We start from the raw sequence: 27008 nt of genomic DNA on the forward strand, positions 1-27008 counted from the left end.
TCAAGCCAAAGTTACTCCGAGGAGCTAAACGGCCACTTCCTATTGATTAAAGGAGCAATCCACTATGAAAATATAAAAGTTCTACACATGTATGCACCGTTTCAGAAAAGAAGCACCAGTACTGGATGTAGGGCGCAGGTTGACCTCAGTACAGTAACTGTGGCAGACTTAAACACCTTGTCCTTAACAACGGACAAACTATACAACAAACAAACAAACAAACAAACAAAAACTTCAAAAAAGAAACATCAGAATTAGGTGGCAAATGTAGACCAGATGGATTTGACAGGCATCTCTAGCATATTCCATCCAAGCAGTGCAGAAGACACAATGTTCTCCATAGCCTGTGGACCTTTCTCTATAGGGGACTATATCTTAGGAAACAAAGCAACTTTTAAAAATACTTTGCATTTATAGGGAGCATATGTGCAACTAACATTATACGAACTGAGTAGGTTAAATCTGGGAATGTATGTATAGACATATGTGCATATAATAATAATTCATGAAAAAAGAGGGCACTAATTTAAAACAGAGCAAGGACGGGTATATGAAGGAGTTTAGAGGAAGGAAAGGGAAAGGAGAAATGTAATTATTTTTTTTCTCTCTCTTTTTTTTAATTAGGTATTTTCCTCGTTTACATTTTCAATGCTATCACAAAGGTCCCCCATACCCACGCCCCCCCAATCCCCTACCCACCCACTGCCCCTTTTTGGCCCTGGTGTTCCCCTGTACTGGGGCATATAAAGTTTGCAAGTCCAATGGGCCTCTCTTTGCAGTGATGACCGACTAGGCCATCTTTTGATACATATGCAGCTAGAGTCAAGAGCTCCGGGGTACTGGTTAGTTCATATTGTTGTTCCACCTATAGGGTTGCAGTTCCCTTTAGCTCCTTGGGTAATTTCTCTAGCTCCTCCATAAGGGGCCGTGTGACCCATCCAATAGCTGACTGTGATCATCCACTTCTGTGTTTGCTAGGCCCCGGCATAGTCTCACAAGAGAGAGCTATATCTGGGTCCTTTCAGCAAAATCTTGCTAGTATATGCAATGGTGTCAGCATTTGGAAGCTGATTATGGGATGGATCCCTGCATATGGCAGTCACTAGATGGTCCATCCTTTCGTCACAGCTCCAAATTTTGTCTCTGTAACTCCTTCTATGGGTGTTTTGTTCCCATTTCTAAGAAAGGGTAGAGTGTCCACACTTTGGTCTTCGTTCTTCTTGAATTTCATGCGTTTGGCAAGTTGTATCTTATATCTTGGGTATCCTAAGTTTCTGGGCTAATATCCACTTATCAGTGAGTACATATTGTGCGAGTTCCTTTGTGATTGGGTTACTTCACTCAGGATGATACCCTCCAGGTCCATCCATTTGCCTAGGAATTTCATAAATTCATTTTTTTAATAGCTGAGTAGTATTCCATTGTGTAAATGTACCACATTTTCTGTATCCATTCCTCTGTTGAGGGGCATCTGGGTTCTTTCCAGCTTCTGGCTATTATAAATAAGGCTGCTATGAACATAGTGGAGCATGTGTTCTTCTTACCGGTTGGGACATCTTCTGGATATATGCCCAGGAGAGGTATTGCGGGATCCTCCGGTAGTACTATGTCCAATTTTCTGAGGAACCGCCAGACTGATTTCCAGAGTGGTTGTACAAGCTTGCAATCCCACCAACAATGGAGGAGTGTTCCCCTTTCTCCACATCCTCGCCAGCATCTGCTGTCACCTGAGTTTTTGATCTTAGCCATTCTGACTGGAGTGAAGTGGAATCTCAGTGTTGTTTTGATTTGCATTTCCCTGATGATTAAGGATGTTGAACATTTTTTCAGGTGCTTCTCTGCCATTCGGTATTCCTCAGGTGAGAATTCTTTGTTCAGCTCTGAGCCCCATTTTTTAATGGGGTTATTTGATTTTATGGAGTCCACCTTCTTGAGTTCTTTATATATATTGGATATTAGTCCCCTATCAGATTTGGGATAGGTAAAGATCCTTTCCCAATTTGTTGGTGGCCTTTTTGTCTTATTGACGGTGTCTTTTGCTTTGTAGAAGCTTTGCAATTTTATGAGGTCCCATTTATCGGTTCTTGATCTTACAGCACAAGCCATTGCTGTTCTATTCAGGAATTTTTCCCCTGTACCCATATCTTCTGGATATAAAATAAACTCAAACAAGTCAATGGCCTTTCTCTATACAAAGAATAAACAGGCTGAGAAAGAAATTAGGGAAACAACACCCTTCTCAATAGTCACAAATAATATAAAATATCTCGGAGTGACTCTAACTAAGGAAGTGAAAGATCTGTATGATAAAAACTTCAAGTCTCTGAAGAAAGAAATTAAAGAAGATCTCAGAAGATGGAATGATCTCCCATGCTCGTGGATTGGCAGGATCAACATTGTAAAAATGGCCATCTTGCCAAAAGCAATCTACAGATTCAATGCAATCCCCATCAAAATTCCAACTCAATTCTTCATCGAATTAGAAAGGGCAATCTGCAGATTCATCTGGAATAACAAAAAACCTAGGATAGCAAAAACTCTTCTCAAGGATAAAAGAACCTCTGGTGGAATCACCATGCCGGACCTAAAACTGTACTACAGAGCAATTGTGATCAAAACTGCATGGTACTGGTATAGTGACAGACAAGTAGACCAATGGAACAGAATTGAAGACCCAGAGATGAATCCACACACCTATGGTCACTTGATCTTTGACAAGGGAGCTAAAACCATCCAGTGGAAAAAAGACAGCATTTTCGACAAATGGTGCTGGCACAACTGGCGGTTAACATGTAGAAGAATGCGAATTGATCCATTTCTATCTCCTTGTACTAAGGTCAAATCTAAGTGGATTAAGGAACTCCACATAAAACCAGAGACACTGAAACTTATAGAGGAGAAAGTAGGGAAAAGCCTTGAAGATATGAGAAATGTAATTATATTGCAGTCTCAAAAATGAAAATAGTAAAAAAATACTTTGCAAAAACTCCTTTTATTCTACCTGACTACAATGGAATCAAACTAGAAATCCATAGCAAGAGAACATACAACACACACACAAACGGGTGGGGATTAAAAGGGTCACTGAATAAATCAGACAGGAAAATTCAAACTTCCTGTAATCAAATGAAAAGAGAAAGGAAGAGAGGGAAAGGAAGGAGAGAGGGAGAGGGAGAGAGACAGAGACAGACAGAGACAGAGGAGACTAAAACTTCCTGATATCAAATGAGCAAATAAAATATACCAGAGCCTTTGGGATTCAATAGAAGTATTATTTTTCTCCTCTTATGCATAAATCCTTTTCTTGTATAATATAATCTGAATACAGTTTCCTGTCCCTCCTCTCCTTCCAGTTCCTTCCCACATCCCCTCCCATTCAGATCCACTCCCTTTCTGTCTCCCATTAGAAAAGAACAGGTATCAAGGAGAAAACAATAAAACATAACAAAACAAAATATAAGATAAAAAGGAAATCATCATATGGAAATTGGACAAGCCACACCAAGAGAAAACTAAAAATGGCCCAGGAGAAGGCACAAGTGTCAGGTACACACCTGCTCTCACACTTAGGAGCCCCACAAAACTACTAAACAGAAAGCTATGGTACATACACAAAGGACCTGGTACAGACCTGTGTAGGCCCTGTGCCTCTGCTTCAGTCTCTGTGAGCTCATGCAGCCATAAAGAAAGAACTTCAAGGCCTTAGAAAAACAACAGCATGGCAAATCCAAAGCAATAGGTAGAAAACGTGATAAAGGTCAGGGAAAATTAACTAAATAAAAAGAAAAAGAACAATGAAAACTTGTAGTGAAATAAAGACTTTAGTGCTTTAAAAAGATAAAGACCGAAAACCTCTTATTCAAACTAAACAAAAGAAAGAGAAGTCACAATGTAATAAAATTACAGATAAAAAGAGCAACATTACACACAATACCAATGAAATTCAATATTAGGACCCAGAAATGTTTCTGTCTGAAAGAACTGCAGGGACAGAAATGGAAAAGAGACTGAGAGAAAGGAGGTCCAGTGACAGGCCCAACTTGGGATCCAGCTCAAGGGGAGGCTCCAAGGCCTGACACTATTACTGATGGTATGGTGTACTTATAGACAGTAGCCTAGCATGGCTGCCCTCTGAGAGGCTCAACAAGCAGCTAAAAGAGTCAGATGCAAATATTTATACCCAACCAATGAACAGAGGATGGTGACCCCAGTGGTTGAATTAGGGAAAAGCTGGAAGAAGCTGAGGAGGAGGGCAACCCTGTAGGAGGACCATCAGTCTCAATTAACCTGGACCCCCTAGATCTCCCAGATACTGGAACACCAACCAGACAGCATACACCAGCTGTTATGAGGCCCCCAACACATATACTGCAAAGGACTGCCAGGTCTGAATTCAGTCAGAGAAGATGCACCTAGCCATCAAGAGACCTGGAGCCCCAGATAGTGAGGAGGGCTGGTGTAGTGGGGTGGGGTGGGAACATCCTCTAGGCGATGGAGGAGGAGTTATGGTATGTAGAAAAGTCAGAGGGTGGACCAGGAGGGGGATCAAGTCTGGACTGTAAAAAAAAATTAAAGAATAAACATTTTTAAAAAGAATACTTACTGCATGTCTTATAAACCACTCTCACTATATCCAGAGTGGCACATCATTTTTTAATTTAAATATCTTATTGAGAGGGGAGGAAGAGGGACAGACATGGGTAGGAACAGAGATTAGAGGCAAAAATGGCAGAATCAAGGGACAGAGACAAGAAACAGGTGATCAAGAGAGGGAGGCAGGGAAGGAGCTAGGTTATAAGACCATGTGGCCACTTGTCACAGAGTGCATGTGGAGGTCCAAGGACAGCTTGCAGAAGTCATTTCATTCTTTCTCCATGAACTCCCGAGGCTCAAACTTAAGTTATCAGGTTTGGCAGTAGGTGCCCATCATAATGTTTCCTCAGGATTAGAAGCACAGAAGACACCAACAAATGTCATTATATGCTGACCATGCTCTTGGGCCATTTTCCTTAATGGGTTTTGTGATTTTCTGGGCTCACACCCTCGTCTCAATGGTTCTTGACATGCCATGCACCTTTAAGTTCTAAAATACTTATGGTCTCCATCTGGAGAAAGTAGTTGTTTCCTGGGACTCTATCCCTGGATACTGGCTCAGATCATGGTAAACACTTGCTTGATACTATCGTTGAGGTCTTCTATATGAGTTTCAAAAGTGGGCATGCTTATTTAAACAAATGTCTCTCTCATTTGCTAGCATTACCTAACAAGAGCTCCAGATTATAACAGTTAAATCACCTGGACTCAGGTTTTCTTTGTATAACTGTCCCCAAATGTATTTTACCGTGGACTTTATCAATAGGAATTCAAAAGAACCACAACACCATGAATGAAACACACACACACACACACAATTAACAGAGGTGCACCAATAATCATGTACAATATCCTTGTATAGTTAACATAGTTACACTTCTCTTTTAACTCCAAGCTTTCTAACACATAATTTTCCATTTTTTATGTCATGTAGGTAAAGAAAGGGCAAGTCTCCATCCCCGTCTCATTCTTGACCACCCTCTGCCTGAGAACTCCACTGAGCCTCTTTAGGAAGATTGGTATCCTCTGTGGTCAGTTTCTGAAAATGTACTAGACACTTGTCAGCTTTCTTGTGTGTTCCCTAGGTCCACCTGTTCATGAACAGATGCCTGCTTTAGCAGATAGTGTTTCTGCTAGTTATATGCTGTTATCGCTTGTTTTCACCAAACTCCTGTATCACTTAGGTCACATACAGGAAAATATAACCAATCTTATCACCTTTTCATGTGTGTCTGCTGCGCTTTATACTGAACACTATGTCCTGTGATGTTTCCATGCACAACACAAACTCTGAGGTGCTCTGGCCAGAATGTCGTTTTATACTGACTTCTGCATCTACTTGACAACTGTGCTTTTGTGAATGACACCCATATTTGTGCAGTTCTAACAAGCTATACATGTAGCCTATGTCTGGGTGGCTACCCTTTCTATTTAAAGTAGTCTTGGCTCAATTCCCCAGATACACACTGCCTTCCTGCCTATGGGAAAAGTGTGACCTAGGTACAAAAATAGAGCAATATTCAAGGAATCAGTTAAAGGTTTCCAGTACAAAAGGGATCAATTTTGAAAAGTGAGACTATGTACATTCATCTGTTGAATATTAATGAAGAAGTATAGACACTAGATTATGATAGAATATAATCTTAGAAGAGGCTGGTCAGTGGGGCATACTCTTAAAATGCTGATCAAATGAATAGGTTCTGCACTCTGGAATCTTCAGGTTTTCACCAGCTACTTAGTATTTTTATGTTCATCATAATTTGAGAAGCTCTCAGACTATTACAAAGATACAAGCATTTTCTTCTTATGGCCCTCTTGAGGTGGCAACTGACTGAACTACTAATGTACAGAAATTGGAATGCTTCTCCTAAATGCTGAGACTGGGTGCTTAGATTAGCTTCCAAACACACAACCCTGTTATCTATACATGTAGATGTCTGATAATGGACCACTGGAGACCTGTGCCTTTCTAAGTAGAAACTTTCCTAGGAGAGGCGATTCATTAAATACTTCTCGTTTTTTTTTTCAATTTTAATTAGATATTTTCTTCATTTACATTTCAAATGCTATCCCAAAAGTCTCCTATACCCTCCCCCTGCCCTGCTCCCCTACCCACCCACTCCCACTTCTTGGCCCTGGCGTTCCCATGTACTGAGGCATATAATCTTCACAAGACTAAGGGGCCTCTCTTCCCAATGATGGCCGACTAGGCCATCCTCTGCTACATATGCAGCTAGAGAAACAAGCTCTGGGGGTACTGTTTAGTTCATATTGTTGTTCCACCTATAGGGTTGCAGACCCCTTCGGCTCCTTCGGTACTTTCTTTAGCTCCTCCATTGGGGGACCTGTATTCATTAAATACTTCTGTTCTTTTTATCTCTTTTTTTTTATTAGATATTTTCTTCATTTACATTTCAAATGCTATGAAAGTCCCCCTGCCCTGCTCCCCAACCCACCCACTCCTGCTTCTTGGCCCTGGCATTCCCCTGTACTGGGGCATAGAATCTTTGCAAGATCAAGGGCCTCTCCTCCCATTGATGGCCGACTAGGTCATCCTCTGCTCCACATGCAGCTAGAGACACAGCTCTGGGGGGTACTGGTTAGTTCATGTTGTTAACACTTCTGTTCTTTAGATTGTAATTTTTCTCTTACATTTCAGCTGTCAACAGCTATCTGAAGCCTAGGATCTCATCAGTAAGGGTCTAATAGGGAAGATTCCAGATGTACCTGAGAATGTGGGCCTGGCAAATGGCTACCATGAGGCTAGAGGGCTAGAGGGCTAGAGGGCTACAAGCTATTAGGGATGAATAAGACGGGCCTCAGATGGATGTTGTGGAATAAAGTGGAAAGTTCCTAAGAAAAACTTGGTTGCTATCTGGCTTTATGTGTCAACTTCATCCCTACGTCTCTATTTCAGCAATAGTTGAGAATATCTGCCACGAATTATTACCTATAATCCAGCAACATAAAATGAATTCAGAAGAAGCCTCAAAACTCTAATAAATGTTTATATGCCGAATCAGTTTGTGCTGGGTTTGTCATTCACAGAATCACATCCAAGGGCTTAAAAGGTGGCTTGTAAAATGCCAAAGTGAGGATGACATTAGAAATAGTTAAAATAGGATGCAAAAGGTAAAAGAATATGGTAATAGTTTATACCAGAAAGGACCTAATTTCCTCTTTGGCCCTTGACATTGTCCTAGACAGGTTAACAATACCAGCCTTTACTACAAACTTTCTTCACCCCAGGCTTCTATCAGCTCAACTATGGGATGGTGACAAATGCAGAGGCCTTTTGTATTAGATTTTCTGAGACCTTCAGAGATCTGGCAGAATAAAATATTTCCAGATTACATTTGTTTTCTTAATGAACAAAAATGAGAATCATTTTGTTCCTGTGCCATTTGTTGGACATGAATAGTTCAAAATCATAGAAAACATTTTAATGGGAAAAATCCATGTATTTTATTGTCATGAAAACATTCATTTATGCCCATCCTGATAAGAATGAACCGAACACACTGGTTTCATGTTATACTGAAAGTGTGTGATAAAAAATGGATAACTAGCAATATATTATCTACCTATTGCCCTTCTGTTGTCTTCTTTTTGTTTGATAGTATGGCATTAGTAGTGCTGTTGCCTCAAGTGACTTCAAAGTCCCACCTGCAGGCCTTTCTTTATCGAGTACACATAATCTGACACTCGTATTGTTCCTCTAATAGAGCCTGGAGCCATCTAGTAATTTCCCTTTTGATCCCACAGACTATGTGTTGTTTACTGCCCACAACTCTGTCTTCAAGGACCTGACAATCTGTGAAGAGGCCAGTGTTTTGTGTTTAGTTATTCTGTCATGCTAGTTCAGTCTTTATGGAATTATCTTTTGGCAAACTACTTAAGGCATTTTGAAATAAACTTATTGTGTACATGGAATATAACACTGGGCCAAATCACAAACTTAAATTTTATATTAGAGTTATTGATGTCAAGTTTTGTATACTAGAACATGAGTAGTAACTTTTGACTAAATGTGTGAATATGGATTCATAAAAGAAGACATAACCAAGGAATTTGCAAACTTTATTGAAAGAATAAAAAAAGGAAACATAAAAAGTAGCATACTAAAATGAGCTATATAATGAACACTTCTAAACACAAACAGGCATACAACACTATAACTTGAAAAAGTCCAAACATCTGCAGTTGAGGGAATGAATTACCACATTTGGGAACAAAATATTATGTGAACAGTTTTTACTTGTAAAATATTTTGGTTCTTATTTCAGTTTTTAATTGTGGCATAGGGCAAAGAAATTCTTATATTGCCATCCCCTGCCCAAGACAAATGCCTCCTCTCCCTACAGTCCAGATCATTGTTAGCTGGAGCTATAAGTTATTCTTTAAAATTACACAAAGGAATAACCTAGCTCATCCTGGTCAAGCGAAAGAAGTCACACCGAGGAATAATCAAATCATTCAAGGCCATGGAATTTGGACTAGTTTACACAACATAGTGAGTGAGACCTCATTTTCTAAAAAATGGACCTCATTTTAATTAGTGTAATTTGGGAGCAAATGGCTCATTTTGTAACCGAACTAACAGTTATGATAATAATAAGAAACTTATTTTGAGGTTATCCCCAGCATCTAATGAAATGATGGTCATATCATCCACTCAACTGCTAGACACAAAAGACACGGCAAGACAACAATTTGGTTTCCATCATTAACAGATAGCATCTGTATACAGAAATAAAGCTTTGCAACCATGCAGTTCTATGGCAGAGTCTTAAGGTTGTACATGTGTGGGAGAAAAAGCTCACTTAATTCTTCTAGGTCTTGCTACAGAGGTATTTTTTTTTAAAGTAACACAATGTAAAAGAGGGCTAGTGAGGATTCTTGAAGTATCTATACGGAGTGGCAACTTATTTCAGACCAAAGCACTTTTCATCTTTTATGATTGAGGAAGGGTTCTCTATACACATACATTTTCTTTGGGATAATCTAGATTTTCAATTCCAGTGGGTAATTCACTTATAGGCAAGGCAGAAGGGCTAGAAATGCTAAGTTTGTCAAACTTAAATCCCAATTTATCTTTTAGCTTGAATCACATGCACTCGTTATACTTAATCCTCTCCTTTGTTTGAATGATTGAAATACAGTCACTATGTTTAAGCTTCAGCATGGGACCAAGTGGTGGTGGGCATGTACATGTTATAAATTCATTGGCTATCTTTTGTGATGCTTCAAGGCTCATCCCTACTAATTTATGGTTGATAGCTCTGGACTTAAAATCTTATCACTGGCTAACCAGGGTGTTAGAGCATTTGCATAGCACACAAAGCCCTGGGCTGTATTCTCAGCACCATACACAAAATTTCATCTTTCTATTGTCCTTATGAAGATGCATTCTTATGACTTAGAGATTCACAAGGAAACGTCCACGTAAGGATGCTGGTGAAGTAGTGAAATTATGGGGGTAGTAAGGCTGAAGTGGGCATTCTTAACTATAAAATGAATATATGCTTCCATCTTCTATTGGCTAAAAACAGCTGCTCAGATTGTCAGGGCGTTTGTTGTATAGCCATACAACAAACTGACTTAGTGATCAGAAGCTGAAGGGAAAATTAAATAATTTTTAGCCAACTGGCCCTGAGCTACGGGATACATGTAAGGCTTGGGTTGTTTGTAGCTTTGGTCTGTTTTCCATCTTTCTCTCTCTTTCTTCCCCCTTTTTTCCTTTTGCAGTCCTGGGGATGGAACCCAGGGCCTTGTTCATCCAGGCAAGTGCTGTACTAATGACCTATGGGTGCAGATCTAGTTATATGCCTCCAAGAGAGTTAGCAGTGTATGAAAAGCAACATTTCACAACTACCCTTAGCCTAGGATGGGGTCCTTAGTGTGAAAGACATCTGTCTTAAGATGGGAAGGATTCAAAGTGCCAGAGATGATCTGTCCCTTAACCTTTCAAACTTCCAACTTTGCTAAGCCTCAGTGCCTTGGAGAACAACAAGAAGGCTCCTTGGCTATCTGCAAATGTGGAGTGAGAACTGGCAGAGTAGGTTAAATTGACATCATTTTCCAGGGTCCATCTTCTATAAGATTTGGGCTGCTTCACTTCTGTTTAGTTAAAACATTAACAATTTTTCACTTAAATCCACATTAACTGATATAATTTTAAACTACGAAGGATGAGATCTGTTTTAATTAGATTTGAGAGTAACTAACTAGCTTGTAATGTACAGAGTAGTTTCTCTTCTTTCTATAATTGGAAAAAAGAAAATCTCTACTGGGAACCTTATCCATTATGTAGTATAAGCATTCGTGTGTGTGTGTGTGTGTGTGTGTGTGTGTGTGTGTGTGTGCGTGTGTGTGTGTTTTTACAGTGGGAGTTAATTCAAAAAGCAAATAACTTTTGCTAGTAGCCTTACGAAAAGAAGTGCTTTGTATTCTCACTCAGTGCTGTTAGGGGGATCTGGCATGTGTTAGCAGTCTGAGCTTCTGGTGGGCTGTAGCCAGCTAGCAAGCCCCCTCAACAGTACTGCTACACTATGCTTCCACTAATTCTTAGAGCCTCAAACAGCACTCTCACTAATGCTCCTCTATTACCACAGACTTCTTACATTGTCAAAAGCTCCAAGGATTGCTTTCATGGACTATGTACATAAGTGCAAAAAAAAAAAAAAAAAAAAAAAAAGATGGGTCTCACACATTCGCACCCTAACTGGGACAGTCGGGGAACTGCAGCATATGTCTCTTAAACACTGTTCAGGGGCTCTTCTATAGTATCTTTATGTGTGGCTTCACAACCATGGGTTAATCTCAACATGTTTACTTATGCTTTAATCCTCACATATAGTTTTTGTGAATAAAGCCAGAAAATATAATCTTTTTATAACTACAGATACTACACGAATAGGTAGTTTTGAATAAAGTTGTGAAAAAAAGGCCAGGCAATATCAATGTCGAGCTTGTTCTACTGTAGAATAACCCTATCAACCCAACCAATTCTTTAAACGATAAAGCCCAATTCTAGAATCCATGTGTTATAAACTTCTTTTTCGAATCAAATGTTAACATGAGGACACAAATTCAGCTTTCATATATGGAACACAGGGCTTCAAAAACATCATCAGTTTTCTGAGTTTTGAGCTGTATCTTCAATATGTTTGCACTGTCATGAACCACATATAGCTTACACATAAAAGTTTTACATGCATAAATGTCTAAAGGTAGCCATGTTGTAGTTTTGTTGCCAAGGCAACAACTAAATATATTTAGCTGACATCTATCATTTGTGTACAACGCTAAATTTGTTCTTGAACTGTGGATTGTAGAGGGTAGTTCTGGACTGTATCTATGCTGAATTACGCTATGGTCTCAGTTTAGAGCCTACAGAGATGGTCTGAATAGAAGTGGTAAAACCTTAAACCTTCTCCAACTCTCCTTCAAAATTAAACTCATTGGATACTTAGATATAAAAATGTAGTACAATTAAAACTTTAAAAACTAACAATAAGAAAAACGAAAACATGGCACCAATTAGTAACTTGGTACTCAGAGCCTGTATTTATAATCACATTTACAGTTTATAGTTTGATTAGACTATCTACTAAACTTTCAAAAAAAAAAGCTAAACTCTCTTATTTGCTATTTTATTCTACTATCTCTAACAGACTCCGGTAAAATTAGGCCACTATCTTATTAAATCTACAAATCAAAACTTGGAATCAAATCCATCAAATGAATCAAACCGAATCAGACACCCCTCCCCCCAATTTTACTCATTTCCATTTCAGTGAAATGTAGAAGAGCTTTCTTTTTTTTTTTTAAAGGTGGAGCGAGAACTTTGTTAGTAAGCCTTCTGCATGCCACAGCCTATCCCACAGACCGCCAGATCTTCGACAACCTTGGCTGCATTTTGTCTAGGGGCCTCCTTACCAACACTCACCAAAGACAAGGAAGAGAATCACCTGGCATTCCGAGGAGCTCATGAGCGCCTCAGCTGCCTCTTTCCCTTCCTACAATGTACTGTAGCTGCTGTTCGTCCTCCAAACAGCACTGTCTCACTCCTTATGCTGTTAAAGTGAACCCAAGCACAAAATACTAAGTTAATTTGGTTCCTGCTGAGAGTTGAGAGCAGGAGAGTTGAGGGTCCCATGAGTGGACACAGTCGAGTGGCATAGGACAACACTTATGGCAAGATCACAGTGTTTTAGGATGCTCAGAGATGAACGGCAGAGCAAGACTGATGGAATAGCAAGCAGACTGCTTTCATGAATAGATGAAAACTGAAAATTTATCTAGAAAAGTCAAATGAAAAGCAATAGCTAGGTGTGGATTCATGCTCCAATTTCAAAAGTAAACACTGTATTTAAATAGCAGTTGTACGAATCCATTCAATTTCATTCTAGTTCCTACTCATTACGGTCTCATGGTTTTTTGCAAAAACTGAAACTAAGCTCTTCTTAAATGACAAATTTAGATTGCTTATTTGTAGGTTTGACACATTTTATCCAAGTTTCAGTGTTCTTGCAAATTTTGGCAAAAGGCTGAGATGGACAAAGCCAATAATTTTGGAGAAATAAAAATAGAGGCCATGGCAAAACACAAAAACTAAAAAATGCTAACTAGAAATCACATCTGATTAGAATTTGGTTTATATACAAATACTTGGGTAAATTTTCATTTAGAGTCACTGATTGGTTGTGACTGGTCTGGTTAACTCAATTTATAGTCAAATGACTTGTCTTTTCTTCAATAAGATCATTAGTCACTGCACAACTAGAGTGCCAGCTTAAAGTTTCATTTCCCTCAAAACTCCATCAAATTTGATCAAAATGTTCGAGTTTTGAGCTTGCTTTCTTAAGCTTCATGTACATTGCAACTTTTAAAATGCTAACACTTATATTAAACTCATCGCACCAAAAAGACAACTACCCTGAATGTTCCCCACTGAATCTCCTCCTAAATATAAGTCAACATTAATATCTTCCAGTGCTTAGAGCAACAAGAGAACAACTCTACTCTAAGTTTATCATCTACATATATCTTGATCAAAATTTTAAGAAGTTAAACCAGATAGTATGTTGCACCAAAGTGTCAAACTACAAAAAGTTTATTTTGCACAAAACATTTCCATATCCATTAATAACTACATCTAGACTAGCTCAGGTAGATTCTTCCTGGAATTGCGATGTTAGAAAACAGAAATATAGTGGTTCAAAGAGCCCACAGGTAAAAGGACAGACAACTCTCAATCTCTTAGCTCCAGGCAATAGTCAACAAAGGGCGGAGGTCCAATATAAAAACAAGAGTATTTAGCAATCACTGGTAACCAGGATTCACCTGGATAATTAAGATCAATGAGATACCATCCACCAGAGGTAGTTTTGCTTTTTTAAAATGCTGAGCCGATCTGATCTGCTTTGCATAGGAGTCTCAAATGTTCCAAAGAAAGATGTAAAGAGGGAGAGCAATTGGTTCCCACAATGGCTAGGCAGCCAGCCTGAGGCAAGTCACACAGTCTGGCTCTCTGTTTTACCAACCGTAGAAAAGGCAATAAAGTCTTTGCCAATGTCACTGTTTGGCAAATCAATCCAACTACCTGTCTTATGATATCCTGGACAGTCTCTCTTTCCTCCCGATTTTCATGAAGAAAAACAACTGTTATATGTACAAAAATTTGATTTTATGCTTTCTGGTGGGAGAATATATACTGAGTATAAAATATTCAATTTACTTAGGCTTTTGGAAAATACATTTCCTCCCTCTTATAACAATAGTAGTGCTAAGTAGAAGAAGTACACTATATGTCACAGAAATAGATGGATTACCATATTTGTAGCTTATTTCCTAAGTATTAGTTAAGAAGAATTCATATCACACCTCCATGGGGCTATTGCTATTCTCTATTAACCAAAGGATGTTAAAACTAATTTTGAAACACACACAAAGGCAAGTAAGTTCAGATGTGACAAAAATAGGTTTGGTTCTGAGACAAAACTGAACAAATCATCATCTCCCCCCCCCACAGCCAACCCTCTGATGTTAAAGTTTTGGCAGAGAAACCCTTGTCCATACAGTAGCACAAATGCTTGCTAATTCACTGCTGCCTTTACAAAAACTGGAAACTCAACTAAATTAAACTAAACCGAAAGACAACTTCGGAAACCTTTTCTAGTTCTTTTGCACATTCCCAGTCATTTTAAATCTCTCCCTGCCCCCATTCCTGCCATTTCTCTAAACCTGTACTCAGCCTCCTTCTGTGATCAATAGAAAAGATGGTCCATTTGGGGAGGCAAGGCCTCATTTGGAAACAATTTTCTTTCACCTGGCCTGACTTTTGCCAGACTGCATCTTACTTATTATTCAAAGAATAGTCAAAAGAGCACGAGCCATTTGCATTTGGAAAACAGCATTTGTGCAAAAGGTTACAATGCAAAGGGTTTACACACTTTCTTCCAGTACATAAAAACTGTCTCCACGCCCACATCTCTCTGCTTGATTTTCAGCCTGTGATTAGTATACCTTTAAAGTAGTTAGTACCAGTTTCTCAGCTGAAGATGACAAATGGCTCAAATTTAGACACTCAAGCTGAGAGATAGGATTCCTGTAACACAATAAATGTAATGGCTACTCTCCGTAATTTTTATACATGCTAAGAAATTTATTGGAATGTGAACACTTGATTCTCAAATTATTTAAGAGGAATGGTTTGAGGTTAACATTTGAACTTTCCTATCACATGTAGGGAAGTTTTTTTCTCTTTTAAAAATTTAGTATATTATTGACTATGCAAGGTCAGATCTACAGGTAAAATTCTATATATGAAGAGATTTTGTGCACACTCAGAAGTGAGGCCTCCGGAAACTTGCAGAAATGTTTTAAAGAGGGCATATTACCATGAACCTGTCACATTTTTCAGTCACATATAGTTCTGTTCACCACTTATGATGCTTTAATTGAAATCAAATATCACGTATAAACAAGAAAACACTATAGCATGAAAGAGCTAAGCAGAACCCAATTTAATACAATATACCAATGGAGGAAAATGGTGTGGGAAATATCAGTTACATTCTACATCAATCCTATAGACTATCTTGTAAACAAAACAGTAAGGTAACACTTCCAAAACAGAATTTATCCACCAAGAGTATACAGTAAGCCTACAGTACACTGTGGAAGTTCATTTATTATAAACCATTACTGGAAAGCAGTCACAACATTTTACAGTTATATTCAATATGGTAATTCATATCATATGGAAAATTCATGTAATATGGATCTGATAATTCATATACATGACAAACCTGTATGGTTGTATATTGTATGCTAATTCATATACAATGAATCCGTATAAGGTAACACATACTGGTTAATTTTCTATTTGCTTTAACATCTCCACAGATTTTTAAAATTTGAATTTGTCAACAGGTATATGCGCTTTAGTATATTGACTGCACCATGCTTATTGTCGTGTTGGTACAAGAAGACATACGAGAATACATATAGAAAGGCCACACGGAGTTTCTTGTTGAGAGATTCTGATACTCTGTAACTCTGCTGCTCAATATTTCAACTGAAATAGAAAACAAAACAAGAGTCAGTAAGAAATACTGAAGGGCTATTGAACAACGTGTCAGGAGACCTGACACAAGTTTTTATTCCACTTCTATATATGGACTAATAATCCAAGATATTCTTCACTCTGAATTTCAGACCCTCTGTGACAGTGGGCTAATTAAATCATTAAACAGACACACTGCTGGGATAGTCTATGGGAGGTTCCAATGGTGGGCCATTTTTAAGGTATTATCTATATAATGCCAAAATTTTTGCTCATCACCTAAATATTGGTTCATCTCATTCAAAAGAAACGTGCCTTCAAAATGTACTTAATACCAAACAGTTTGAAAAGTTCCAATAGTAAGCAGTGTTACACTTTTATCAAACGATCCTACACCTTTGTAGAAATATCCTGAGTAAGTCATACACTATTATACAAAGTGACAGGTTTGATCTTCGAAGAAAATCTCCACAACTGTCACATGTGAATATGATTATTCTCTGCCAAACACCTCATTTACCAAAGGAATCAAGTGGAAAAACAAATCATTCTTCCCAAACCTATTTTACGTAAAGCAATTACGTTCAATTTTCTTTGCCTTGATGTATAGCTCCCTTTGAGAACTTAGCAAGCACTGGACAAACCTCCATTGTCATGCTTTCCCAAGTTGCTGCTATTCCAAATAACACCTGCAAAATGATTCTAACTTCTAGCTCCTTCAGTTTTTCCACCTTGTTGGAAAACATTCCTTATGATTGGGGGAATCTGCTTATATAGGGTGCAATAGCTGTGGGCTTTGTCTGAAACAGTATCAGGGACCTCTTGATGGGAGATGGGTAACTAGGGCACAAGCAAGCCGATCAGCTGCCTCCTCCAACCAAATGCTAGACTGCAGGTGGGAGCCATTCAAGCTTACTTCATTGAGAACACAGTTCCAAACGGTTCACGTGTTTGTTAGCTGTCTAGGGTTCTTAGGTATATTCAACAGTGTTCCCCGTGAGTAACCCCTTGGATTTACGTGTGTGCTACTAATGGTCCCTGATCTAGGCAAAGTAGAGGTCAGGAATTAAGAGTGGGAAAAGAAGTAAAATAATTATTAGATCATTAAATTATTTTGTATTTCATTCAAACTTCAAACCAGCTGGAGCAATTCTACTTGCTGTACATGCAATGCAGTGCCGTGCAACATACAGAAAGAGCCCACCTTTGCACGCTGACTCAGGGAGAAACATAGTACTCACTGTCTTTAAAATAATCTCATCAACCAAATTCTAACAAAATTATATTGTTTTGCTTCAACAAAAAATAAAGCTTAAGCTTAAAGAATTGAGCTGGGTGTCCTTGAGCATGCCTTTGACCCCAGTGTTTAGAAGGCAGAGGCAGCCACATCTCTGAGGTTTTATGGCATCCCAGTCTACAGAGTGAGTTCTAGGACAGCCAGTGCTACACAGAGAAACCCTGTCTTGAAAAGAACAAAATGGAATCTAAAAGAATTAAAATTCAAATGTGATTTGTATTTTTGGCAACAAAACAAAACAAAACAAAAAAGCTTGCCCCTTTGAAAATAAAAAAAAAATTATTGAGTATATAAAGTCATTAGAAAAATACAGCAACAGCTGTTATCTCCACATCAAAAATTCATCTCTTCTGCCTCATAATTCAATTTGGAAACTTTTGAATGCACAAACTGAAATTATAAGCCATGTCTTTAAGTGAAAATGTTTACCCAAACCTTAGCAAATACAACTGTGTAAAATAAAAGATATCACCTACGAATAACATCCACTAATACTTAAAAAACTTTCTGTTCTATTGGTAACTTCTACATCTATGAAAACCCCATGCTCTTACTCAGCTCATCTACTGACAATTGGAGTATCTACAGTCGTGAAAAGGATCATAGATTACAGTGGTGTCTCAGGAGAATCCTGTTTATTTTGCTCATTGCTTGAGCTTCGTGCATCAGTAACACTGATCAGCCTCATGGAGCACTTGAAGTTTACTTTTTCCACTGTGTCCACTGTGCAGAGCACAGGTTGTAGTGTGCTTTAGTCACGGAACGACTGCTGTGTGCGCCGTGGTTATCATGCTTGAAAGTTAAGCAACTGACCAGGGGCAAGCCATGACTTTAATGAGGCAGAACCAGCAGCAGCACAGCTCGGTACCAGTAGCTACTAATTACCTCACAACAGCCAGTTTCTCTAAATATGGGGCATCTGCCTGTGACTCTGCTGAAAAATACTACGCCAAATGAAACTCAAACCAACACAAGCACATCCAATGTCTCCATGAGAAGGGATTTCTGATGTAATCACTGGGAGAAAATAAGGATGTGCATTCCTTTGAAAGAAATGTGATAGCATGCTTTTTTCCCCCCACAGTGGAACTACAAGTAAAGGCGATATGTTTACTAAATCAAAGTTCAAACACAATAACCCAAAATGAGGAGGGGGTAGTAAAATATGTTTCCCTCTTGATCAGGATGAGAAAGCATTTCTGACATATCCAGTACAGCATATACATTTGAGGACTGGTGTGGGAGCAACAATTTGATATGGAATAACACGAGTAACATCTGCTTACCAATTAACAATGAGTAAACATGCTGCCAATTAACTCTGAGATGAATAGGAAACCACATACAGTACCCAAATTATATATAAAAAATTAAAAATTCCACACCTAACAACTGGTTAAGAAATACATAAGCATATGGACCAATATATCTCACCACTCCAAAAGGCATATACTGTGCCTTCTCAACACCTTGTGGCTATCTAGGTCTGAACAGTTGAAAGAAATGGCCAAACCTGGTTGCCTGTAGTTGTTGGAACGTAGGGAACGTTGCTGGCAGGTGGTGTTGCTGTAGACACAGTGGAAGGTGTAGCACCGTGCATCATGGGCACTTGCAGTAGGAAATCATGGAAGCGACACATGGAAGGGTGAAGCATTTACACAACCATGACAGAGACGATGGAATGGGGTGTAGTAGATATTCCAGCAACAAGCCACGTGACATCATCATGATGGGTACACACCAGGGTGCAGCATGCAACCAGAGTCAGTGCAAAGCAGCACGGCACAGAATGGAGGAAAATTTCAAAAAGAGAAAAGGGGAAAGCCAATTATAGTCATCGTTAATGAAACAGAGCCACTCTTAACAGTTCGAGCAAAATAACATTGTACTGGATTCAAAGGGCTGAACTTTCAGGAATGAATGAAGGTATATATATATATATATATATATATATGCTGTTTGCTGTTACCAGGGCTATCTATTAAAGCTAGTTAAAGCAGACAAGTCACTGGGTTGCACAGTCAAAATGAATTACAGAATTGTTGACTGGTGTTTGGGTTCACTGACACGTTCTGTAACTCAATTTTCTTGTACAAATGACAGCTTTCTGTGTACTTACCTGGTCTGCATATAAAAGAACAGTGGGTCTGTTGATGTATGTGGTAGAAGAGCAGGTGTGATGAAAGAAAGCAATAGAATATGCATTCAGTTTTGTAAGTTCCTTGGAAATTTTAACTATTTTCAAATATATAAGTGCTTTGTAGTAAATCTTGTCTTTGCAGCAAATATTAGACCTACAATGGCTAGTGGCTGCAAAATGTCTTTCTGAGTGTTTCTCTTTGCTTTTCTAATTTCATTTTCAAAGCCTTTGGATATTTTTGGAATTTCCAGCTTATTTTGGTGTGTGAATGGGAAGCATACACCTATGATGACTTGCGGTGTCTACCTCAGTCAAATTCGGAGTTTCTGACAGTGTGCTGACAAAGTGAACTCCCAAAATTTGGGGAACAAAGTGAATGTCCTCCGAATAGTAAGAGCAACTCCTTAGGTGTCCCCTTTACCCATGTCTGCTTACTTATTGCCTACAGCCATCTTGCCTCGTCTTGCATGCGAGTTCTCAAAGCACTCATGTTTTTCTCGTTGGACGTACAGCAACTGTGCGGAAAGGCGCAGTGCCAAAGCGTGCAATTGCATTCAGAAGCAGAGCTTTGAAAGAAAGGGAAAGGACAAGGAAGCGGCCCCAAGAGACAGGTCACAAAATGTGAAAATAGACACAGTTCTCAAACCTGCAGACGTCAGTTCTTCCCCTTACATGCACAGAATGTTAGCATCAAGGTGATGTTACTTCCTCCGGGGAACAGCTAATCCTTCAGTAACAGGCCTCAACCCTTTGCCAGGGTTTACAGCTTACTGTGTTTGTGTTACTTCTATGCGGTCATTAGTTTGAACTTTCCTTATTTCGATGACCCCATAATCTTTAGTCCACCAGCGAGGTGGAAATCAAGCTGTTGTGACTTCTCTAAAATGAGAGCAACTGGGTTCTTAGGAGATGCTAAGATGGGCTATGAATCCTACTTTAAAAAATTAATTTCTCATGATCTATTCCTGGTTCCTAGGAACTATGACCTCCCCAACGGCTTTCTCATTTTCTTTTCTATCAGCGAAATACAAAATGGCTTACGGGAGGCTACAAACTGTGGTGATGGCTAACTACAGAATTCCTGTGTAACTGATTTTTCACTTGATGCTAGCCAAAAGGCTGAGAGGATGTGACTGATAGTTTCAAATGGCACAATGAACCCCAAATCACTTTTGAAATGGTTTGGTTGTGCCAAATTTCTGGGCACATGATGCTTCATCCTTGACTGCTATAGAATGTGTCACAGAACACTGCAGGATGGTCTAGCTTTGCTCAAGTCAGCCATTCTCAACATCTGTGGAACGAATGCATTGCATTATAGGGATAACTTTGGGAGGAGATTGTTTTATTGTAGTTTATAAATTATACATTAGAAATTTATTTTTAAAATAATAGACAGAAGGCCAAAAAATCATCTAGTATCAGTATGGAATATTTTAAAAATATTTTACTTGCTACTTTTAGGAAAGAAATGACATGGCAGGATTAGAATTTGGCTACAGTGACAGCCTGCTAAGCCCTGAGAAATGGGTCTCCTTTAATTGCACATGTTAAAGCTTAAGCCCTCAAACATGTCCACTCACTCACATCATCTTGTCACCCGTGTTTTCATAGTCTGAGCAGAAAGATGGTTTTAGGTTACAGAAAGTGAGTTTTTTTTTGTTTTTTTGTACAAAACCTACCAAAAGTTGAAGTAGGAGTCATGCACAGTATTTGCCCTGCACGCCATGCAGAAAAGCGTGGAAAGTAAAGAAAAGAGAGATTCATCGTTAAGGCCTTAGAGAGAGAAGTGCATTTTAACTCAAAAGGTAATTTTTTTGCAATATCAATTCAACAGCACATGCAAAACAGTAATTGCCCATGCTTATAATTATAGGTTAGGTTTAAGACCACAGACCCAGGTAGTATAAGTAATTCAGAGGTTAAAAAAGAACTTTACTTTTTCTTTAAAGGAATAAAACCTCACTTAAATATTTATTCTAGGCAAATATACTGTCAAAACTTTATTCATAAAAGAAGACTATTTGTTTACTACACACATCCCCTTAAAGGTATGCTCCAGGATCCAAGTCTGTTGCCTTTGTTGTTGTTGTTGCTGTTGTTGTTAGAGAATTGCTCTAGAGTGGGGAAGAGGGAACTTAGAGAGCCCACCTCCAGCAGAAAAACAGGACATCAAGTGAGGGATGAGGTTGCCATATCACAGTCACACCTCTGACCCATAATTGTTCCTGTCTGAAAAACCTGCAGGAATGGAAATGGAGAGGAGCCCGAGGAAAAGAAGTTCAAGTGACAGGCCCAAAGTGGGATCCAGCTCAAGGGGAGGTCTCAAGGCCTGACACTATTACTGAGGCTATGGAGAGCTCACAAAAAGGAACCTATCATGACTGCCCTCAGAAAGACCCAACAAGCAGCTGAAAGAGTCAGATGCAGATATTTGCACCCAACCAATGGACAGAGGCAGCTGACCCCTGTTGTTGAATTAGGGGAGGCTGGAAAAAGCTGAGGAGAAGGGGGATCCTGCAGGAGGACCAGCAGTCTCAATTAATCTGGACCTCTGAGATCTCTCAAACACTGGACCACCAAACAGGGAGCATACATCAGGTGCTATGAGGCCCCAAACACACATACAGTAGAGGACTGCCCGGTCTGTGTTCATTCAGAGATGATGCACCTAACCCTCAAGAGACTGGTGGTCCCAGGGAGTTTAGAGGTCAGATGAGGTGGGGTGTGGAGGCATCCATGTGGAGACCAGGTGGGGTGGGGAGGAGGTGTGGGATGTGGAGCAGTCAGAGGGTGGATGGGGGAAATGGAATATGGAGTGTAAAAAATAAATTAAAAATAAAATTAAATTTAAAAAATAAATCAGTTATTGTGCCAAACATAGTGCAAAAGAGAAAATTTATTCATCATATAATAAAATGCATTAAGACTATTTCTTAAAAAAAATGTGTCCCACACCTCATTGAAACTGAGGAGTAGTCTATTTGACAACTGGCTTTCCATTAAGGGGGAGTCTCAGCTAAATTAGCTTTAAGGTTTGCTATGAATTCAGGGGAGAGGATTTGGGAGGTTTCTTGTACATATATATATATATATATGTATATGTATATGTATATGTGTGTATGTATATAACTTTAGTTTGAAGACAGTGAATTTGAGGATGGCCTCACATCTGCTATTTAGCTAGTCCAAGCTGGGCCTATACTTAAAAAATTGAGTCAGCTTCTTGAGTGTTGAGATTATGAGCATGTACCACCTTGCCCAATTAAAACTAGGTTTTATATGTGTCAAATTTGGCAAAACAAATTTCTAACTTCTACATACAGTCACTCTAAACTTGAAAAGAAATCCTGGAATGAACAGTGTAAATTTTTCCACATTCAACCATTCCTGGCCGGACCTTCTGGGACACCAAACTTATTCTATAGTTATGAGAAAAACTGAAAAGTAGCCCAGATGAAGTGATGTGATGTAGGTGGAAATTGCTGTGACTGTTGAAGAGAGGAAAAGCTACTTCAAACCATATGGGTTTTCTCTTTTACTTTGTGGCATTATATATTTTTCTTTAGATTTGGAAGAAAAATCTACATCATTAGACATGAATTGTCATTCTAAGTGATAGAAATATGTCAAAGAACTCCATTTTTCGTCTCCAGAAACTATTATATAAATGTATCGTGTCTGCCTTGTAAATGGTGACCTGATGAGTGACTGTAGTCAATAACTAAACAGTTACTTTTAATGGCTCCCTTCAAAATTAACTGACTGATCAATTCATTTTTTCCCTATGTCTAAGTATACAATGCTTTGTATCAAGCATGTTTATGTAATCTACAAGCCTTACAAGCAAATGGTTTTAAAGCAAATGGTACCTTTATTTATTACAGCTTTTTTAAAGAGAAAAATCCCACAACTTTCTGTAGTAGTAGAGATTAAATCCAAGACTTTGAGCATGCTAGACAAGTTCTCCATTACTCCACCCATCCCCCATTCCTTACTTTCACTTAATAGTAGTTTGCAAGAGTCAGAGGCTGAAACTACCTGTTTTATATATAGACCACAAATTTACTATAAACACGAGGGTTTAAAAATTACTGACTGTTATATCATAGTTATATGGACTACAAAATTTACAATATTGAAGGCGGAAAATTCTTTTGACAGATAATTACTATCTATGAAATAATCACTGAGAGTCAAGACATTAGCTGACTAGACCAAGTGAATCAACTTTCAGAAGCCCAAAGTAAAAAGCAATGCCAAAAAGTAAACTATTAACATCTTTCTCCCACTGATTTCAAGCCATTCATCTCCAAAATCATGTTACTCTAGATAATATCAAGTCAAACACAATAGCTTTACTTTACTTATAGTCAAAATGCATGGTGATAGTCCCCCAACAAAGCCCCTTGGAAGGGGCTTTACGGAATACCCACTCAAACTGTTCAACCCAATATTTCCCCAGCTCTGTTCTCACCTGTTGGGATAAAAGCCTGCTGAGGAATCTGCATGTTAGCCAGAGCCTGTTGGCAGTGGAAAACACTGGGGTTAAAGACTGGAGTGGCACCATTGGCCTTGTCAAGGGCTGACCTCTTTGGTATCAGTTGAAGTGCACCATGCGGCAGGGCCTATGGAGAAGGGATGAATTCATTGCTAGTATCAGGGAAGAATTAAAAAACGTGCTCAGACCAAGAAAGTGATACAGCCTGGGAAGCCATCGCAAAGGTAGCCATTGACCAAGACTTCCCAGGAGTAGTGGACACCCAGCAGGGCAAACAACAGATTGGCTGTTTCAGAGCAAAATGTGTTAGTACAAAACAGAAATATAAAGAGAAAGGGCCTTTTAAGGTCTCCAATCCATAACACTTGAGGCAGGGTAGGGCTGTAAACTTTAACAGCAAATTGTCATACATAATTAAGTTCTTGGGTATGATGGCCAGAACTGACAGTAGGAGAGGGAAGGGGATTTCTGCCCATCAAAGGGCCAACATGTAGTGAAACACCTGAGGATTTCTAATGTTGACCTCTCACACTGGATCACACAGCATCCCACAATATTTTTCCTACTTGCTACTTTTTAGTGTTATCAATCGAAACTAACCTTTCTCTATAAATGATTGCTAGGCTAACTCAAAAGGAGAGGCCTTTTTCCTTAGTCACATCAAAATCTCCCTGAAGCTATGGCAGCCTTTTGCCTTGATCTTTCCCTCTGCCTACACTATGCCACCAGACTGGAAAGGTAGCTCTGACCTTTATCTTTTAAGTACTGTGATTTCAAAGGAATTAAACTATGAGTGGTGAAGTGCCAGTAAAAGTGACTAATAGAATACAGGGGCATCTGCCATTTTTGAATATTCAGGATAGTCAGATTGTAAGACACTCGAAATCATTTACTTTTAAAATCATATATTTTTACCATTTTCTAAGATTGTGAGAAAGAGAATAGTGGGTTAACATCATTAATAAAGCTTTTACATAGTTATCATTAGAAACTTAGCAAATAATTAGAATAAATTGGTCCTATCTTTTCTAATATATAAATTTGGCTATTTGTGTTAAGGTATACTCATGAGTATGCAGAATATTAGACGAAGTAGGTTTACATGAGTCATCTACGCCCCCACCCCAGACAGAAAGCGCATAGTCCTAACCTGCTCTTACCATTGCATTGGCAGCAGAATGGTTCATCTGGTGATGAGCTGCCCTGAGTTTGGCCTGCAAGTGGGGAGGAGGATGAAAGTACTTGCATTTCTCCCGGGAGCATCGGCCTTTAATGTAATCCATGCAGATTGTCACAGAATTATCAGTGACTTCAATCATGGAAACATCCGTAGGGTGAGCATAGCGGCACTCGCTCTCCCCACGGGTACAATTTCCACGCTGAAATTCACGGCAAACCTTAAGAAGGAAACAAAACAAAAGCACATACATTTCCCAATGGTGACTGGAAGGTGACTGGCTTTTATTTACCTTCCTAGAACATAGGAGAGTCACATATACATCTTATCACTTATGTAGCAAATATCTATGAAAGGTGAACAGTAATATAAAGCAATATTCACCTTAAGATAAAGAACACAGTTTCTACTCTGGGGGAGGGGACCACGTTTTCTACAAAGACAAGAGTGTCTATTTGCCTTACACAAACATAGGACTTTAAAGTATTACTGAAAAATGTATTTGAATCCTGAAGTTAACCTATCCATCCTAAGTATAATTATTTCTTTGAGGCCTGGGGTGTTTCTTTGTCACACAGCAGTGCATTGGTAGTTTTGCACAGCCAACATGGGAAGCACATTAAATCACATGTATATTCAGATTCCATTATAATACATGAGCAGGCATTCAACTGGCTGCCTATGGAGCTGACTTTCTAAGCAATCAACCAGTTATTTATTTTAGTGCACAAAGAATAGAATTAAGGGAAAAACTAAAGGATGTCAATAAATTAAAGGCAGTTTGAAATTTTCTTGAAATACTTGTTTCATGTGCTATTTCTTATGTAGTAACATCATTTTTTAACACGGAGAAAATGGATAGACATACAATTCCTTTACAGCCTACATTCATAAGGCTTTACAGTCTATAATGTTAGAATGTTACGTTCATCTTTTCGTTTCAGTTTATCACTCTAGCTAAGAGTGTCTATTTTAGAAAGTAAAGATTTGTGAGCAATCCCAGTAACCCAGTCTACAACGCTCCAGCATAGGCATAGAGAACATTTTCACTCGGACTTCATTTTTGGACCCTCCTGAAGCATTGTTTGACCTACTGCACAACAAAATTCATCCACTTCGCAACAAGGTTTAATTGAGGTTTAAAAATGGTTAACATTTTTCCTCAGGCTCCCTAGGCTCAACAGGTACTTGGATGCACTTACCTAAAACAAACAAACAAATTCAACAAACTAGCTTCTGAAAATGGTTCATCATGCATCTACTTTAACATTCAGTTTGCAAGCATTTATATATGTCTTAACAAATACCTCCAGTCTATCTGTACGAATTGGCTTTGGACCAGGAACTCCTGGCAGTGCAAGAGGAGGGTTTCCAGAAATCAGAACCGGACCATTTGGTAAAAGCTCAGCAGGAACCAGGCCCATGCCAGGATGAGTCATGTAAGGATTGAAAGCCATGGCAGGATTAGCTGCAAGTGATGGATTCATAGGAAAAGACGCCTGTGTTCAGAAGAGAGAAAATGAGGTATTATAGCTAAACATATCTTTCTTATCATTTATTATACTAGGCATTCTTGAAGGAATATAAGCAATACTACAATTGATTGCTATTTCTTTGTTCTTTTATTTTTGAGATTATATAATTATCACTTTATTATATTTATTATGTAATTATACTATTTTATATATTTATATCATTATATAATTTCTCTAAATCCTTCCCATATGC

General features: G+C 38.8%; 1 protein-coding gene across 15 annotated transcripts in view; it reads right to left on the minus strand.

Annotated features, from left to right (window-relative positions):
• Positions 1–8652: 8652 nt before the first annotated feature.
• Positions 8653–27008, minus strand: part of Mbnl3 (muscleblind like splicing factor 3) — a 92497-nt gene continuing 74141 nt past the window's right edge. For 8 of the 15 annotated variants that reach the window (XM_006541435.1, XM_011250980.3, XM_006541442.1 and 5 more), the window contains 6 exons: positions 26588–26779; positions 25264–25500; positions 24080–24230; positions 21285–21320; positions 18976–19070; positions 8656–16177 (listed from right to left, as the gene is read on the minus strand). In XM_006541435.1, the coding sequence (XP_006541498.1) occupies positions 16166–16177; positions 18976–19070; positions 21285–21320; positions 24080–24230; positions 25264–25500; positions 26588–26779 (723 nt within the window). In that variant the 3' untranslated portion in view covers positions 8656–16165. Of the gene's footprint in view, positions 16178–18975; positions 19071–21284; positions 21321–24079; positions 24231–25263; positions 25501–26587; positions 26780–27008 lie in introns of all 15 variants that reach the window. The other 7 variants (XM_030251237.1, XM_030251236.1, XM_006541439.2 and 4 more) reach the window with 4 other exon arrangements.

This window comes from Mus musculus, chromosome X, assembly GCF_000001635.26.
Source record: "Mus musculus strain C57BL/6J chromosome X, GRCm38.p6 C57BL/6J".
NCBI classification, from domain to species: Eukaryota; Metazoa; Chordata; class Mammalia; order Rodentia; family Muridae; genus Mus; species Mus musculus.